Raw genomic sequence first — 18243 nt, forward strand, 5'->3', positions numbered from 1 at the left:
TTTTACGGAATGACTATGACCTGGATGACTGAGAATCTTCATCAGCATCATATCTAAAGTAGTGAGATATATTTTTAGAAGAGTCTGGCTGCAGACCTGCACTGTCAGGACCCTTGTTGCAGACCTGCAAAATGGGGTCTCCTGCACTTTCATTACTGAGAGTTTATTCCAGAAGTTATATTTGAAGCCTTTGGGAATAGCGTGCAGCATGTGTTTGCTGTGTTTGTGATAGTGTTAAACTGAGCATAGGAGCATTTTAGCGAAAATCTTCTTAGGACAGCCAACCTCCATTGTCGTTTAGAAAATGTTTTATAGACCAAATTAAAATCAACTTTGCTTTTACTTTGAAAGTCTTCGAATAAACTTCCGGTTCCAACAGCACAGGAGACCTCACAGTGCCGTCCTGACAGTGCATCTCTGGGTCCTGACTGTGCATCTCTGGGTCCTGACTGTGCATCTCTGGGTCCTGACAGTTCAGGTCTATAGTCCCACCCTTCTTAATATTTTACCTTTTTTTTTATCAGTTTTAATTACAATGTCTTGCTTTAAGCTGTTAAAAAACTTGAAATGAACCCTTTATATATAATGAATCTATTAAATGAAGATGTTCCTCTCAGATTCAGTTACTGAAATAAATTGTTTAGATTTTAATTTGAAATGCAGCTACATGCTCACTTTTTTTTGCTGTAACCTGACTAAAGAATAACTCTGTGTAACTGTTTTGTTTTAGATTTTTTAGTTATAAAAATGTGTAAATATATGTTTGCATGAAATCAAATGGGTCAAAAAGGTACACTGCAAAAACTGAATCAAAGTCAGTACATTTCTCTTAAAATAAAGGCATTTTTTCTGAAATTGGGTAATTGAGACATATTGCCAATATATTACAGTAAATTACTTTTAAAATAAGAAACATCTACTGTCTCTTATTTCAAGTGCATAATATTTAAGTATCATATTTAAAGGGTAAAAAAATCTTTCTATTTGCACTACATCTTATTTACCTACTCAAATTAAGGGTAAATACACTTATTTTGAGTAATTTGTACTCATTTTTAAATAGGTTTTGCAGTGTAAACAATATTTTAAAAAAGGCTTTCTTTTTTTTCTTCGGATAACTGCATACATAATTATTTTGCCAAAAGCAGAATGTCTAGAGTACTTCTTTAATATTTTAGAGTGACTTTTTTTGCTGTAAAGAATCCATCATATTTTTCATCAGGCAGTTTTTGGGTTGTGCAGCAAATAAAGTCATTTTCTAATTTATATAATCTAATCTGTCTTGTTGATGCCTACTGAAATGAATTTACAGGAACTTGAAGAATATCAGCACTGATTTTTCTCATTTCAAACATGTGCCTTATTGTAAACGTGGCAGATGGAGAGCTGCTGCTTACAAACGCAAGGCTACTGCTCATTAGATGAGAAATCTGTTGGACACAGGTGGACAACATCCTTCAGACACTGAAGCAACACAAAGAGGATTTCCTTGTTTTCTAAAAGAGCAGCAATTGGAGGACAAACATTTTTTCTGGATTTGTTGGAATCAGTAACCTGATTTTAAAGCATGAAGAGAGTTTGGATTTTTAGGTATTGCTGGACAATCGTTTGTGTTTTTTGCATGAAGGTCCCACTGCTCTTCTGAAGTCTGTAACTGTGGTCATTTTTATCGCCATTTATTGTTCTTTTATTTATTTTTGTTTGGCTGTAATGGTTCAACATTGTAAATAAAGACAACTGGTTTGCGAAATGTGTCACCTGTAGATACTGTTTATCTTCAATTGTACAAAATTAATAAAAAAAAAAAAAAAAGGCTGCAGCTCATTAACACACAATGGTGTCAAAAGTACACATTTTTTACTTAAGTAGAAGTATAGATACTGCTGTTTAAAACCACTCTTGTAAAAGTATCAACTTGACCTCTTAACTCAAGTAAAAGTAAAAAAAGTATGTGCTCCTAAAACTACTTAAAGTATAAAAGTATAAGGTAACCTGTAAATAAACAGCCAGATGCCACTATATGAATTAAAGCTAAATTTTAGACTATTTCTAAAAACTCTTTGAGATAGGGCCAAGGATGAGGGAGGTCTTGTTGGTCTCCATCTCCCGATACGCTCTCGCCTGTGTCCGACCTTTCAGACATTTCAACATCTTTTTCTGAATCTGACATTGTAGCATGGTATAGACAATTCACATTTGCAGTTTGAAGAACACCTGCTTGCTTCTGATGATTTCCTTTGGCGTCAGCACAAATTTGATGAATAGATAACGAGTGTTTGAACCTCGAATGTTTGCATTATATGACTCCAATGACACTAGTTTTTGACTAGATGTGGATGGCGCCAATGATCTGCATTGGATGGCACATATGACGTGAAATAAATACTTATAAACTTAAACCGAAGCCAAGAGTAACGGGTAACGTTTGTTTTACAAATATAAGGAATAGAAAGTACAGATACTTGTGTGAAAATGTAATGAGTAGAAGTAGGAAGAAAAATAAGTAATAGAGTAAAGTATAGATACCTAAAAAGTGTACTTAAGTACAGTAACAAAGTATTTGTACTTCATTACTTGACACCTCTGTTAACACAGCAGAAGATGGTGGAAAAATAGCGAAAGAGAATAGAATGCACACAAAGTACAAACAAGTAAATTCAGATTTAGTGCAATTATTTAGACAAAATGTAACAACTTATTTATTTAACTATTATCTAACCAAGCCAAAACAACCCGCAGAGCCAGATTGTATCTTTTCTTAAGGGTGACTTGGCCAGAAGGTCAACAACATCAAATCGATAGAAAAAATAAATAATAGTTCACAAATGAAATAAAGTTTATTAAATATGCATGGGGAAGTGCTGAAATGCAATACTGATTAAACATCAGCAAAGTATAGATATAGCACTACTATAGGACTAATATAACTATTGCAGTTTCACACCTTTAGAATTCTTACTGACTATCACTGTTTTGTGGAGGCCTTATATTTAAAATGGGATTAAACGTTTGAAATGAACTAAGTTCAGACAATGTTTGTTCAGTTTGGAAAGTATTCCAGGTCACATGAGCAGAATAACCAAAATGCTTTCCCAATCTCTCTCTGAATTTGAGGATGTTGCAGATGGATAAAACCACAAGTTAACGCTCCATGTTAGCGTAGAAACCAAACCATAAATATCAAGAATGTGCCAATTGATTGTGTCAGAGCAGAAATCTGGGAGAGGATATCAAAACGAAGGTTGGTAGCATTTAAAATATTTGTCTATTGGTTTATCATTAATAGACAAGTTTTAGCAGAATACTTACCTCATGTTTTAGATTAAGCTATTGCTTTGAGTAACATGAAATTTGAGATAATTATTCAAAATCGAAATACGTTTCGGTCGGTGCCGTGGTGGGGCCGGTGTTCTTTGCCCGGCCCTACTTCAGGGTGGCCGGCTGCCTGCGGAGCCCGCGGACTTGCCTCCGCGGCTCCCCGGGGCGCCGGCATGGCGGTGGCTGGGGGGCTTCTTGGGGGCTGTCTCTCCTCCCTTGGTGGGGGTCCGATTTCCGGGGCTGGCCCCTCCTTGGTGCCTTCGCTCTTGGGGTCCCTTTGGGCGCCTGTGACTTTGGGTCTCCCAGCGCTGGACTCAGTGCTCTGGGGGGTGTGCCTCTTCAGCTCCCCACAACCACTATTGAGCATTTTTTCTATGGATAAACTTTACATGCACAAGTGCACCCTCACAAACAATTACAGGTGCTTGGCTCCAGGTACTCAGAGATTCACTTCCATACAGAAAGCCCACATCCGTATCTTCAGGTAACACAGAGTACATGTCAGACTTAATAATATTACTTTAGCGATAGTTTCAAGGTGTTGATTTATTGTATATATTGTGTATATATATCTCGTACCATGTCTTTCGGTTGTGCTGTTTTTTTTCCATCTCGTTACAGTTGATGAAGCAGACTGAAAATGTTTTGTCATTGTCTCCTTTCTCTTCTTTCTTTCATCTGTTCTCTTTATTTTTTCCTTTTCTTCTTCTGGTTTTCTGCTCTATTTACATTGCAGTGTCCATATAAACTGTAAAACTCCCTGCATAATTATAATAAAACAATTTGTATGCATGAAACAAGTGGAGCTATATAGCAATTGCCATACTGCTACACTTGTGAAAGTAAAATCTGTTGGGCTCTTTTTGGCATCAAGACAATTATTCTTATTGCCACATTGCCAGACAGGAACCTGTAAAAAAAAAAAAAAAAAAAAAGAAAGAAAGAAATACGAAATAAAGCAAACGTGTAAAAAGTAATGCATCCTTTAGATGTATGGGACCAAAAATGAATTAGAATCCTTAGAAATTAGTTATCCTTTAGAAACCAATGTTAGTTCAGTTAAAAATCTGTTCTGTTTCTACAAATAGTTTCACATAACTTAAATATAAAGTAAATACAATTAAATGCAATTCCCACTGAGCACTTGATGAGTCTAACTTGGTTAAAATTTAAAAATTACTTGAGGTTTAACAGCTTAATCATTGTTTCCTAAGGTGTTTACATTCAATTTTTAAGACCATGACAGTGATGTGATCTAAGTGGCCTTTTATCTGAGATCTTAGTTGCTATGTAGTATATTATTCTCAATGCCTTGGTTTTTGTCAATTCTTCTAATCAGGAGTAATCTAAATTGGAAAATAATAGTTAAAGACATAAAAATAATTGCAGCATGATCTGGTAAAAAGGTTAATCTGAAGCAATGTGGTTTTGTCTTTGCATGTTTATCCAAGATCTGGGCATGTCAAAATTTACCTGAGGATGTAAAAAAAAAAAGCTAATACCTTTGGTTTCTGAATATCCTGTAGTTTTCAGTTAAACAGAGTGCACTAAATGTAGATGTTACTTTTATTATTTAATGTCAAAGTAAGCAAATTAGTTTTTTCTCAAAATCTGAAAGCTTCTGTTCTAATTATGGTAAGGAAAGCTAATTCCCCTCTGATCCCCTCAGATGTCATCCTAGTCGCCAAGGCATTTAAATGGACAAAGAATGAACCGTGCGTTTTTTAAGCGGATTGTTGCCCATTAGGTACTTTCATGAGTAATATCTGTTGACGTCTCATCCGTTGGTGGGGAAGTGACTAAGAGCTATATGAAAACACACACAAACCCACACTGAGGAAAATGAAAGTACAAAGGCATGAAATATATGCTCTATAAAGCATATAGAGCTATGAAAGTCAGGGCCACCCTCTCCCATTAGATTATAAAATGAAATTCTCATTGGTATGTAGAAAAAGTAATAATTAGTGATTATAGTGTTGGGCTGGGATCTCTGTTATGCTAATGATGATGATCTTTTTTGGATGTCATTTATTCATTCCTTTATTCATCGATTTGTTCATACATTCATGCTTTCCAATTCCTGTTAATAAAGTGTATGATGTTAGCGGAACAAGAAGTCCAGTCTAGCAAAAGTTCACCCAAAATGCTTCAATAAAATGATAAATAACTCTCCGTCCGTAATGACTGTATCTAAAACTTTGGTGCGAAACCATCTGGTTTCCTGAGTTTGCTTTTTTTTGTGGAAGACTGAATATAGAAAATCTCCAAGTCACAATAAAATTAGTAAAAGCACACACTTTACACCTTTTCCATGTCATATTAACACTGTTAACCGTTTCTTTTATATTGTATTTGTTTGCAGGACATGAGAGGCTGATGAATCAGCTTCCATTTGTGAGGATTTATTGATTTTTTTATCTCTGGGAGTTGTGTTTTACCACCCTGAGGACTTAATAATTCCCCCTGGCTCTCAGTCATTAATGTCTTATAATTTTCCTCCATCAAATCCTCTGTTAACGTAGCATATTTTGCCAAGTCTCCAGGGATTTCCAGCCATGGGGTTAATGGCATTATATAAACCAGGGAAAAAGCTACGACCCATCAATTGTACCAAGAAGCCACAAAGGTAGGAAACCAAATCACAATAAGAGTAACCTGTTTTTTTGCTTTGCAAGTTCCAATCTGAGGAGTACAGACATTTCCTCCAATAGCCACCATTTGGCTCCTGTTCGAATCAGTTGGACCTTCTCTTCAGCTTCAGAATATGGAGACAGCTGCAGCAGTAACTCTTCTGGCTTTGATTCTGGCAATGGCTGGAGTCAGTCAGGCTCTTCACATCCAAGGCGGAGGAGAAAAAAATGACATGCTGCCTGGGAGCTCAGAGGAGAGCATGGCGAACCGCTTGAAAGGGCTGGTGAGACAACATATCAGAGGCGTAAACTATCTAACCTGTTTATTCTACTGTCTCATGCAGAATAAGGCAACTCCACTTAACAGAATGTCATTTCTGTTAAGTGGAGAATTATTCTGGTATCTTCAAATGAACAAAGTTGAGTGCAGAAAGAACTCATGGACACAGATTATGTCACAGTACTCTGTCCGAGTTAAGCACAGACTGTCTGTCACATTAAATTGATTAAAAGCCTCTCAGACAGAAGTCATGCCAATGTGTTCCCAGTCTGTCGCTTTATGTGGTCTAGAATTCTAATATGAAATGAGCCTTTTATTGAAAAAGAGGGGATAAATCATAGAACTCATTTAGATTTTACGAAGCACTCTTTTCCATGCAATACCACAGCAGCTTATACTATTGCAACAACTTTACAGGGGTTTTCCTGAAAGGGTCTTTTCTCAAGTCAGGCTTTAAATTTTCAAAAACATACGTTTCTCTGAATACAAATGTATGTTGTTTGCTTCAGGAGATTGAGAGCAGAGACAACAGTCTTGATGATCGCCTGCTGGCCTCAGTGCTGAGAGCCCTGCTGCTGGAATTCCAGAGAGAAACCAGGGAATCTGTCCTCCATCAGCCACAGAGGTCAGTTAGTATGATGGTTTGCACCTTATAGCAATTCCATTTTTACCAGATTTAAACTACAGATTGCTGCAAAGCTTATATCTTATTCTGTTGCAAACATTTTCTTGAAATAAAGCTAGAAGAGATACTGAAACCCATTTTCCATGTCATTACCATGTCATTATAAACACAAGTTATTTATTCACCATTCCAACATCACTATATCTGTATTTTCAAATAGCAGTAAGCAGAGAAATTACCATGTTTTAAAAAGGATAATTTCTGCCTATCACACTAGTATTGGCCTCAAAAGGTTGGAAATCATTTTGAAATTGTTGGCTGCAGGGTAGTTTTTTTCTTCTTATGTAACAGCAATTTGAAATCGGTTCTGTTTATTGAATATAATGGGATATAATTAGGGTCTGAAAGAAACGCACATTGCCTCATAACTGCAGGTTTTGATTTACACTTAGGTTCAAAGCAATTAAGCTTTTATCTTTTTTAAGACAAGCTTTTTTCAGATTAGATTGATTCTTACACTTAATTCTCTTGTCTAACTTACATTTTTTGTTATAAAATAAGTTCATTTTTATTTTACAAATTGTTTTTTGCTAATGAATATAACACTACAAAACAAGGTTCTTACGCAAAGTTGATTTAAATTGTGAAGCTAATCTTAAAAAAACTCAAGGATTATACTGTTTATACTGTTTTTTTTCTTCAGAAATCTTGATAAAAAAAAAAATAAAAAAAACATTGATTAACCCACTTTATAACGACTTAAATTACAAGTCTTGACTTTCTTATTGCTGCTGATCCCACACAGGTTTGGCCGCAGCTCCAAAGGACAGGTAGTGTTGGAGGATCAGATCCAACCCCGGGACTGGGAGGCTGCACCTGGTCAGATCTGGAGTATGGCTGTGCCTCAGAGGTTTGGCAAGAAGTAGTCTGGCACCCGGATCCGTTCTCCTATACGGCTGAACAGACGAGCATATGTCTGCACACAAAATTAAAAATAAATAACATCTACAAAGCAGTAGCATTATTCTCTTTGACAAATACTGTGGTCAGACATAAGGCTTATTTTTATACTTTGATTTCAATTACAAAGAAATTGTAGTTTCTGTTTTTCATTTCTAACATAAGAAAAATGTGAACTGGATTTTTCTGTTTCTATTGAAAAAAATCCTAATTACCTCCCAAAGTGTCTGTTGTAAATTGTCAAATAAAACAGCTTTGAACTAAGAAAACTGTGAAATATCATACATGAACACACTGCAGAGGACAGATAGTTATCTTAAGTACAGTTATAAGTTGTTGCTTGTGCCATTTGTAGGGCATATGGGTCATGACAACCACAGAACAGACTCAGTTACTCATCGTTTCGTGCTCAGGTGTTTTCAGAACTGATTGCCTCTTGTTTAAGCCTTTCTGTAGTTAATTTATTTTTTACTACAAAGATTATATGTTGTACCAAACATACAATCCCAAAGAAAACATGTTTTTTATTTAAAGGAAAAGTCCGGTCAGCAAGGAATAATCAATGGACCATTCTCTAAAACTAATACGTTTGTGATGGTTTAATGAATTTAGCATTAATCAGTAAAAAAAATAAAAATAATTTTTGCCGCAATTACAGAGTCCAGGACCGGCCATTTTTGCCCAAATATAGTAACACCTCACTCCTGACATCTTCGGGCAGTGAAGTCATGGTGTGGCAAGTAGAGCGCCATTCTCCCTGCTTTACAAGCAAAATCAATGGGAACTACTGTACTAGACACACCTGCAATCAAGAAAAATAATTAAGATTTCGAAAGGACTTCAACATTTAAATTCAGGAAATTTATATTTAAACTGACAATGCCCACGTGCATGGCAGTTGGATGTTGTAATACATCGGGTAAAAGTGACCTTTCTGATTCATGATCCACCACGGGTTCATCATTGGATTGCCAACTTCAAAAAAGGGAGGATTTGCCATTGAACTTCTTGCCAGATAAAAAACATGCTAAAAGAAGAATGTTTTAATAATAATAGCGCATTTTTACAAACACCAGATACAGCATTGGGACTTTCTCAACAGCCGATACCGCACTGTGACGTCACAAACCAGTAGGTGGCAGTAGTGTTCTTTGACAAACATGGATGCCTCCAGTAAAGCACATTCAAATGAAAATTACTCTCAATTAAAACACTTATCATTTATTGAACAGTATATAATGATTCCATATGTAGAATACTTTCAGAAGTATGAAATCTTAATATAAGCGGACTTCTCCTTTAAGCTAAAAGAAAGAAAGGGTTTAATCTGAGCCTTTTTATGTACTGTACCAGTTGGCCTCCTTAACTGTTCAATCACATTACTAAAACTCATTTGGTGATTATTGGAAAACTAGGCAAAAAATGTAGAATCACAAATCAAGAGGCCCGTAATAGATTCACAAGACTTTCCAAGTTTTCTTTAGCCTAACAGTTATTAGATGCTTACATCACCTCTTTTTTTCCCAATTATTTCTGTTGTTAATATTCTGTAAAAGTTATTATACCAGCTACTCCAGTTCTGTTTGGCCTGTTTGTCGCCGGATCCGACTCCTATAAGTCAGAATGATGGACCTTTTCAGAAGTTGTAAGGGCCTGCATATGCAAATAATAACAAACCACTTGTTTTAAAAGTTACATTAGAATTTATAAAATATGGAAAACCTACAGTATCCCAAGGAGGTTATGTTTTAGTTGAGTTTGTGTGTGTTTGTCTATCTATGTGCAGGATAACTTGAAAAGTTATAAGGAGATTTTGCTGGAAATTTTATCAAAGGTGCACCTTATGCCAAGGAACAATCCATTGAATTTTGGTGATCCACATCATTATCCAGATGCAGGATTTTAGTAAAGGATTATTTAACATTATTCGTCAGAATAAGCAGTTCCAACCTAAACTAGAGGGAGGCAGCAGTGACTATTGACAGCTTCAGCATCGGACTCAAAAAGTCCAGAGGCATTATACTGTAACAAAAACACGGGAAAGGTGAGCAATGCCTCGCTTGAAGTCTTGATCTTCTCATCAAATAAGAAAGTAGAGTGAATGAAGAAGGTGAGAGCAGAACAAACACCAGAGGCTGTAGAAACATGCTGTGCATTTATAAACTTATCAAAGGATTTTAAGGAAATTGTTACCAGAAGTGCACTTCATACCAAGGAACAATTACAATACAAATTTGGTAGTGATCCAAATAATGTGCGAGTTTTAGCTATAGGTGTAAGTCACAAAATGGGGCAACATTTCCTGCTTGCCAGAAGTCTGCGCTCTCTGAGTGCTTTTCTATTTCACCATCGTTTCATTCAGAACACAGAAATAAAACACAGAAATGTTTTCTGAAGCTTTGCAATGTGTTTACCACTCCTGCTAATATACACTATATTGCCAAAAGTATTTGCTCACCCATCCAAATTATTGGAATCAGGTGTTCCAATCACTTCCATGGCCACAGGTGTATAAATTCAAGCACCTAGGCATGCAGACTGTTTTTACAAACATTTGTGAAAGAATGGGTCGCTCTCAGGAGCTCAGTGAATTCCAGCGTGGAACTGTGATAGGATGCCACCTGTGCAACAAATCCAGTCGTGAAATTTCCTCGCTCCTAAATATTCCACAGTCAACTGTCAGCTGTATTATAAGAAAATGGAAGTGTTTGGGAACGACAGCAACTCAGCCACGAAGTGGTAGGCCACGTAAACTGACGGAGCGGGGGTCAGCGGATGCTGACGCGCATAGTGCGAAGAGGTCGCCAACTTTCTGCAGAGTCAATCACTACAGACCTCCAAACTTCATGTGGCCTTCAGATTAGCTCAAGAACAGTGCGCAGAGAGCTTCATGGAATGGGTTTCCATGGTCGAGCAGCTGCATCCAAGCCATACATCACCAAGTGCAATGCAAAGCGTCGGATGCGGTGGTGTAAAGCACGCCGCCACTGGACTCTAGAGCAGTGGAGACGCGTTCTCTGGAGTGACGAATCGCGCTTCTCCATCTGGCAATCTGATGGACGGGTCTGGGTTTGGCGGTTGCCAGGAGAACGGTACTTGTCTGACTGCATTGTGCCAAGTGTTAAGTTTGGTGGAGGGGGGATTATGGTGTGGGGTTGTTTTTCAGGAGCTGGGCTTGGCCCCTTAGTTCCAGTGAAAGGAACTCTGAATGCTTCAGCATACCAAGACATTTTGGACAATTCCATGCTCCCAACTTTGTGGGAACAGTTTGGAGCTGGCCCCTTCCTCTTCCAACATGACTGTGCACCAGTGCACAAAGCAAGGTCCATAAAGACATGGATGACAGAGTCTGGTGTGGATGAACTTGACTGGCCTGCACAGAGTCCTGACCTCAACCCGATAGAACACCTTTGGGATGAATTAGAGCGGAGACTGAGAGCCAGGCCTTCTCGTCCAACATCAGTGTGCGACCTCACAAATGCGCTTCTGGAAGAATGGTCAAAAATTCCCATAAACACACTCCTAAACCTTGTGGACAGCCTTCCCAGAAGAGTTGAAGCTGTTCTAGCTGCAAAGGGTGGACCGACGTCATATTGAACCCTATGGATTAGGAACGGGATGTCACTTAAGCTCATATGTGAGTCAAGGCAGGTGAGCAAATACTTTTGGCAATATAGTGTATCTCTCTATTACCTGGAAATTTTTCCAATCCCAACGAACATTCACTTTGCTTATGAAGGGAAAACAGCTTGAAAACCAGCCTTATGAGGAATGTGTCAACATTTCTTTCTTAATTGCTTCTTGCCTCTTGTAGGTATAACCTCTATGTACAGCGGTCACTTTCTGTCTCTCGAGTCCTCTTGCTGATGGCCTTCACCAAGCCATTGATCAACTTTCTTTCAGGCTTTAACTGCTTGTGAGAATGGAAAAAAAGGAAAATATGGCTGCACATTAAAAAAAAACGTACCTAAAGTGAAGGGATAAATATTGGTGGTATAATGTGACTCTGTACAAAAGATGTAAAATCTTCTGTGTGAAATATGTTTTTTATTCATACAATACCAAATGTATATTTATTATAAATAAGTACTTTTTTTTTTATCACTCTCATAGCAACATTTGCCCTACATACTGTATACATGCAAGTAACTTTTACAAACATTCATGAAAAAAAATGCAATAAATATGTAAAAAGTCTAGTTGTGATTTTCCTGGCTAGTAGGTATTCCACAGTCAACTATTTGCAATTTTATAAAAGAAACAGGAAGAAAGGTAGCTATTCAGATTTAAGTGCCACAAAATCACATAGTTGGGATAAAGAATGGTGAGATGCAAACCTTGCACAGTTCGTCTACTTTTCCTGCAGTCAACAAATACAAACCAAAAACAATGTACTAAATTGACTCTACATCACTAAGTGCAAAAAAGAGAGTTTGATGCAGTTGTATAAAGTCGACTATATTTGACTCTAGAGCAGAGCAGAGCAGATGGGTTCTCTTACAGATTCCGCCTCTCTCCCTGGCAATAAAATAGACCAGTCAGGCTTTGGTAGTTGCCAAGAAATCAACACTTGCCTGAAGGCACTATGTCATGTGTAATTTTAGGTGCAAAAGGTAATAATGTTTGGGTTTTTTTTTTCTTTCTATTCCCTAGCTTTATTAATAACAACTCTTAAATCCTCAGCATATAACAAGACAACTTCATATTTGCAACTTGCTAGTAACAGTTTTTTATTGTTTCGTATATTTTTTACTTCTTAATTTCTTCTGTTTTTTTTTTTATGTTAACCACATCAGTTCATTTGCGGTTGTTAGATACTATATAGTGTTGTTATTAGTATTATTGCCAGCCTTCCACTGTTGTGATCTTTAGTTAATTACTAGGGATCTAGCGGTATGTTTATCTTTACTTCATGGTAAGTTTTTTTCTTTGTTTCCTCTCAGTCCTTTTTAGCTTAGTATTCTCCCTTTCTCCTCGGTCTGTCCCAGTATTTAACCAGTGACTTGTACATTACGCCTTGTGGAAAGCTTTCGTTATGCTACATGTTATGGCGCACGTTCCTTATGTCCCATTTTGCCATGTAAATTCTGTAACTGGTTTAACTCAATTGAAGGCATATTAATCGATGTCAACTTTCCAGAGCCCTGCTTGCAATCTGGCTCAATGAACTCCACAAAACCCTGATCGTTCCCTCTTTCAAAATGATCGGCAAGGATCTAAAAGACATGCCTAACTCTCTTTGGTTTGGAGGAACATGGCTGATCACAGTCTGATGGCAAACCTTTTTGATAATCAAAGATAGATAGTGATGTTTAAGTCCACTTGACCAACATTAGTGTTTGATTTGCTGTCACAAACTCAGGGTCAAAAATAGCAAAATGTCATATTAAAACAAAAAGGTTTAAAACTGGATTAAAAATGAAATCTTTTGTTGATGTAAAAAAAGAGACATATTAAACCATTTTCCCAGTATGCTGTTAGTGTTGAAGGGGGTGCCCTGTTACTTCTGAGCACCATTTTGTTGATCCTTAGTATTACATTTTAACTATATGATGAGATGGTAATACTTATTTTAGAAGATTTTTGTTAATTTATCAATAGATTATAGCTGTACTTTGACTGTGGAATGATAATAACTTTAAATGCTAGTGACAAAAAAAGGATGTCTACAGTACTAAACGTTTACCGGTACTTGTCTTTAGACAAATTATGTAAAAGTTGAATAGATTAATTGTAAAATCAATGGAAACATTAACAGCCTATTCAGCAGTATTTAGCCTGAAGCAATGCTGAGCCTCTGCTCACAGCCATGTCAAAGGCTGTTGTCTGTATTGGATTTACAAGCACCTTGGGAAGCAGCATACAGTAAGCTTGGGCTCTAATTAAAACACAGCAACATGCAATTACTCTGTGAGTTAACAGTTTCCACAACCAATTACAGGGAGGGATATGTCATTTCCTCTTAGCTTGATATTTTAATGAAGGTGTCCTCCAATTCTTATTTATTTATTTTTTTATAGGCCAGAAAATAAAAGAAAGATTCACAATTAGAGATGCACTGTTCCCATGTAAATATCGTTATTGGTCCCTATTTAAAAGAAAATTCTAGATCAGGTATCGGTGACTATGGGGCTAATCCATAAGGGCAGATGGAGTCTAATCTTATGATATGCAGTCTCACAGATGTTATGCATTAGTAGTTGTGTTTCTATCAATGTTGTTTTGTGAGCATTTAAATGTATCACATTAGAAGAGATTGATTGAAACAGCAATATTTGAATCAACTTTCAAAAAGGTTTTTTAACACTTGCTTGAGGTGGTTTTGGACTGTTTTTCCAAAAGATTAAACTAGGGCTCAAACAATTAATCAGATTAATTGTGATTAATCGATTATTGAAATAATCGTCAACTAATTCAGTTATTGATCAATCGTTAACTGGAGTAAAGAGACTCTAAAACATGCCTTTAGCTGACAGAGCGACCTATTTAAAGCAGTAATTATATCAAAATTGTAAAGTAAAGTATATTAAAAACGTGGAAAAGTTTCTTTCACCAGGTTATATTTCATAAAAAAATGTTCTTTAAGGAAACTAGCTATCCAAATATTAATTGATTAATCAGAGAAATAATCGACAGATTAATCAATTTGCAAAATAATCATTAGTTGCAGCGGTAGATTAAATGCACACAAGAGGAGATGGAAACACATTTGTAAAATAAAATCTAAAGTCGCAAAATTTTATGTCACATAACTGATCAGCTGTTTCCCCTGCTGGCATCTTGAATAAATGAATATTAGAGTGACACTTTTCTATCGATGTCTGCGTACAGCACGTACTATTGCTATACCAGCTGACAATAAATGCCAGCTGACATAATAAAATGAATACAACTTGCCCAATTGAAACAGATTCAATAAAAATTTCAGTCCATTATTCATCAGTGGTCCTCGCTAGCTTTCTATCTCTACTTTCTGTTTATGACAGATGACATTTAGGTGATGTTTGACTGGATGAAAATATGTCTAATTCACTTTTTTTAGACATACTTGCCTTTGGGATATAAATGTGTACATTCTCACATATACGGCTTGTTTGTAAAGAAGAGTTTATGAAATCTACTTAAGAAATTGTCTGGAATAATGATAGTAACTTTAAAGTAAACAGAGTTCTGAAAAGTATCTGGATTTGCATTCATGTCTCAGATTCAGATCTGAAGAAATAAAATGTGGATCGGTGCATCCCTAATCATAATCTCATTAAATCTGAAATTGAGATTTATACCCATTATTTTCTGATCCATTAATATGATGTTCAGGAAAATATCTAAGTATTTACATGCATGAGGAATTAACCATCATTTATTAAAAAACATTAAAAAGCAATTTGTTTGAAATAAAAAAATAAAGGTTTCTAATAAATGAGTTACTGTACTTCAAGGACATCGAAATTTAGAAATTGCTCATTAATGGACAAATAAAAACGATAGCTCCCTTTTAGCCGACCCATGCCCTTTCCCACTCAACTCCCACCTCATAAAAACGGTGAGGATAAAGCCCAATATAAGAAGCTATTGCTTTTTTTATGGTACTAACACAATACAACTCTTATTGATTGGAGTCTGGCCATCCACACCTGCCCCCTGCCAAACTGCTGTAGCACAATAATCCCTCCAGTCGGATTTGAAGAGGAAATGGTAAATACATTCAGAGACTTATAATCAAGCAGGGAGATATACTCTAAATATACATTACAGGATTTTAAGCATATTTTCTCTATGTTTTTTTTTTTATTTTAATTTTATTTTTCTTAAACAAATGGTGATACTGAACACTTTGAGGAATTTTGATTCAATAGATTAGACTTTTGGTCGCTTTGAAGCAAAGTGAGTAAACATGAGGAAAGGAAAGGCTAGACGCTGTTTTCCACAGTATATGCCAAGAACACCCTGGTCAGCACATGTGGGTTAGAGAAGGTCTGATCTCATCTGAATTTCATGAGTCCACAGGGGGGACTTTAGAAAAAATGCCTGTGTTGACAGGCAGACTGAGAGATAGACAAAGACCAGGAAAGTAAACACTGTACATGGACTGACAGAAACAGAGATATAAACATTTTTGTAATTTTTCAGAAACTCTTAGATATAAGTTATTTCCTACTTAAAGGAATAGTACACCCAAAACATGATTAGCCTTCATTTTCTACTCACCCCCATGCTGAACAACACTCTGGAGTACTTTTTTGATATCTCAAATGCATCTGGAGATCTGGGAGGCTTCTTGCTGTCTGCTGACATTCAAATAATGGAGGTCTATGGTGACCGAGACAGAAAGGTCCATAAAAGTCCACAAAAAACATATCAATATTCCTCCATACTGCTCGTCCAATGTATTCCAAGTGTCCTGAGTGGGTAGCATCCAGAATTTACTCGAAACGAAGTCATTTAGAATGTTTTTAGAGCATAAACAGTAGTGTATAGGATTTCCTGAAAGCGCGCACATGCACGCTCACGACGCTACGGAAGCCGGCAGACCAAGCCAGATGAAAGTGCGCATTCAGTGTCTGCTCTGCCAATAATGCAAGCGTAGAAGAAGAAATGTGCTGTTTACCTGTGCAAAGAAAGAAACAACGAAAGAAAAATGTCTGAGGACTTCAGTGTTGAGGAAGAGCATGAGTTCTTTGCCGAGCTGAATGCGCTGGTTTGGTCTGCCGGCTTCCGTAGCGTCGTGAGCGTGCATGTGCGCGCTTTCAGGAAATCCTATACACTACTGTTTATGCTCTAAAAACATTCTAAATGACTTCGTTTCGAGTAAATTCTGGATGCTACCCACTCAGGACACTTGGAATACATTGGACGAGCAGTATGGAGGAATATTGACACGTTTTTGTGGACCTTTATGGACCTTTCTGTCTCGGGCACAATAGACCTCCATTATTTGAATGTCAGCAGACAGCAAGAAGCCTCCCAGATCTCCAGATGCATTTGAGATATCAAAAAAGTACTCCAGAGTGTTGTTCAGCATGGGGGTGAGTAGAAAATGAAGGCTAATCATGTTTTGGGTGTAGTATTCCTTTAAGCTGTGTGATATTTCTTAAACTGTCTTCTTTCCCAATCCCCCTTGTGCTCGTCATCATCTACAGCAGGGGTCAGCAACCCAAAATGTTCAACGAGCCATATTGGACCAAAAACACAAAAAGAGATCCGTCTGGAGTCGCAAAAATTTTATAGGTTTATATAATCCTTTAGAATCTAGAGTAAGCCATGTCTCAAAAGCAGAGTGGAAGGTGTTGGTCTGTAGTGACAGTAGCCATGCAACACATTGGGATTGATTGTGCTGCATCTTTTCAAAGGATATGTATTTATTGCATGCTTGGGTTTAAATATTCTGATAAAGGATTTTGACAAATCTGCATTTTTATTTGCAACCTACATTAGAATATTAGTTCCATTATGAGCTTTTTTGTTCAAAATAAAGGAAAACTGGGAAAATAAATACCATGACAACTAATTTTACACATTTGAGTTATCAGCTCACCCAAGAGAACGATAGGGAGCGGTATGCGGCAGCAGCTAGATTTTTGATCAATTAATGAAGTAATGTGGAATATAATAATAAAAAAAATAAATGTAATATTTGAAAGAGCAATGACTAAAATGTGTTTTTTTTGTCATTATATGCTAAACCTTTAAAAAAAGTAAACTGCAGATCACCTTACAAATTCAAGTCATTACGACTACTGGTGGGACGTGATTAAAATATTTAATTAAGAGTAATTACAAGGTCTGTTATGAGTTTATCACATTTAATCAAAAACTATATATTGGCAAAATAAACCAACTTTTCAATCTAAAAACCCTTTTTCTCCTCAATCAGTGATTAAATAATTATATAAGCACAATAATACATATATTGGTTGAAAGTAATGATATTTTTTAGAAACTCCTGATATTTCATAGTGATTTCGAAGAAATCCTTAAGTATGAATATTACAAGAACAATAATTATAGCCCAATTCCTTTTGTTAACTGCTTCCTCACTTCCCCCGTGGCTCAGATACGAATTTGAAGTATTTGGATTGAGCCCTAATTTTTAAGTTTGAATATGGCCAGTGGACCAACAGTTATGGGTGTTCAAGAAACAGCGAATACAAAGGTTCCCCCTAGGGACTTTAGTATGTATATATTATAATGCAATAATTGTATTTTTATTTTTTGTTAAAAATTTTGTGATTAAAGGTTCTGTGGAGTATTTTTTAAAAGACCCGCCCTCTCCACTATAAAAAGAAATGCACATGCCAGAACCTGCACAAGACCATTTCTCCTCATGCACACTGTTTAAAATGTGCTGTTCTAATAGCTCATACAAGCTTACTGTGTCCACGTACAGCGGGGACTATATAGTGGACTTTATAGCAAACTCAGTAACC

At 36.6% G+C, this 18243-nt stretch overlaps 1 protein-coding gene across 1 annotated transcript; it reads left to right on the forward strand.

Moving 5' to 3' along the window:
• Positions 1-5938: 5938 nt before the first annotated feature.
• Positions 5939-8071, forward strand: npffl (neuropeptide FF-amide peptide precursor like). The gene is made up of 3 exons (XM_038289191.1): positions 5939-6235; positions 6741-6856; positions 7662-8071. Exons 1-3 carry the CDS (start codon positions 6086-6088, stop codon positions 7780-7782), a joined length of 387 nt encoding a protein of 128 aa, XP_038145119.1. The 5' UTR covers positions 5939-6085; the 3' UTR covers positions 7783-8071.
• Positions 8072-18243: the final 10172 nt, after the last annotated feature.

Source organism: Cyprinodon tularosa, unplaced genomic scaffold, assembly GCF_016077235.1.
Source record: "Cyprinodon tularosa strain WSP-4 unplaced genomic scaffold, ASM1607723v1 ctg10, whole genome shotgun sequence".
NCBI classification, from domain to species: domain Eukaryota; kingdom Metazoa; phylum Chordata; class Actinopteri; order Cyprinodontiformes; family Cyprinodontidae; genus Cyprinodon; species Cyprinodon tularosa.

What these genes read in the sequence shown, in the direction of transcription:
- npffl (XM_038289191.1), top strand. Translation starts at nt 6,086, where the DNA reads ATGGAGACAGCTGCAGCAGTAACTCTTCTGGCTTTGATTCTGGCAATG. An exon ending in CGAACCGCTTGAAAGGGCTG is followed by an intron (nt 6,236 to 6,740) that starts GTGAGACAACAT and finishes TGTTTGCTTCAG; the next exon opens with GAGATTGAGAGCAGAGACAA. An exon ending in GTCCTCCATCAGCCACAGAG is followed by an intron (nt 6,857 to 7,661) that starts GTCAGTTAGTAT and finishes GATCCCACACAG; the next exon opens with GTTTGGCCGCAGCTCCAAAG.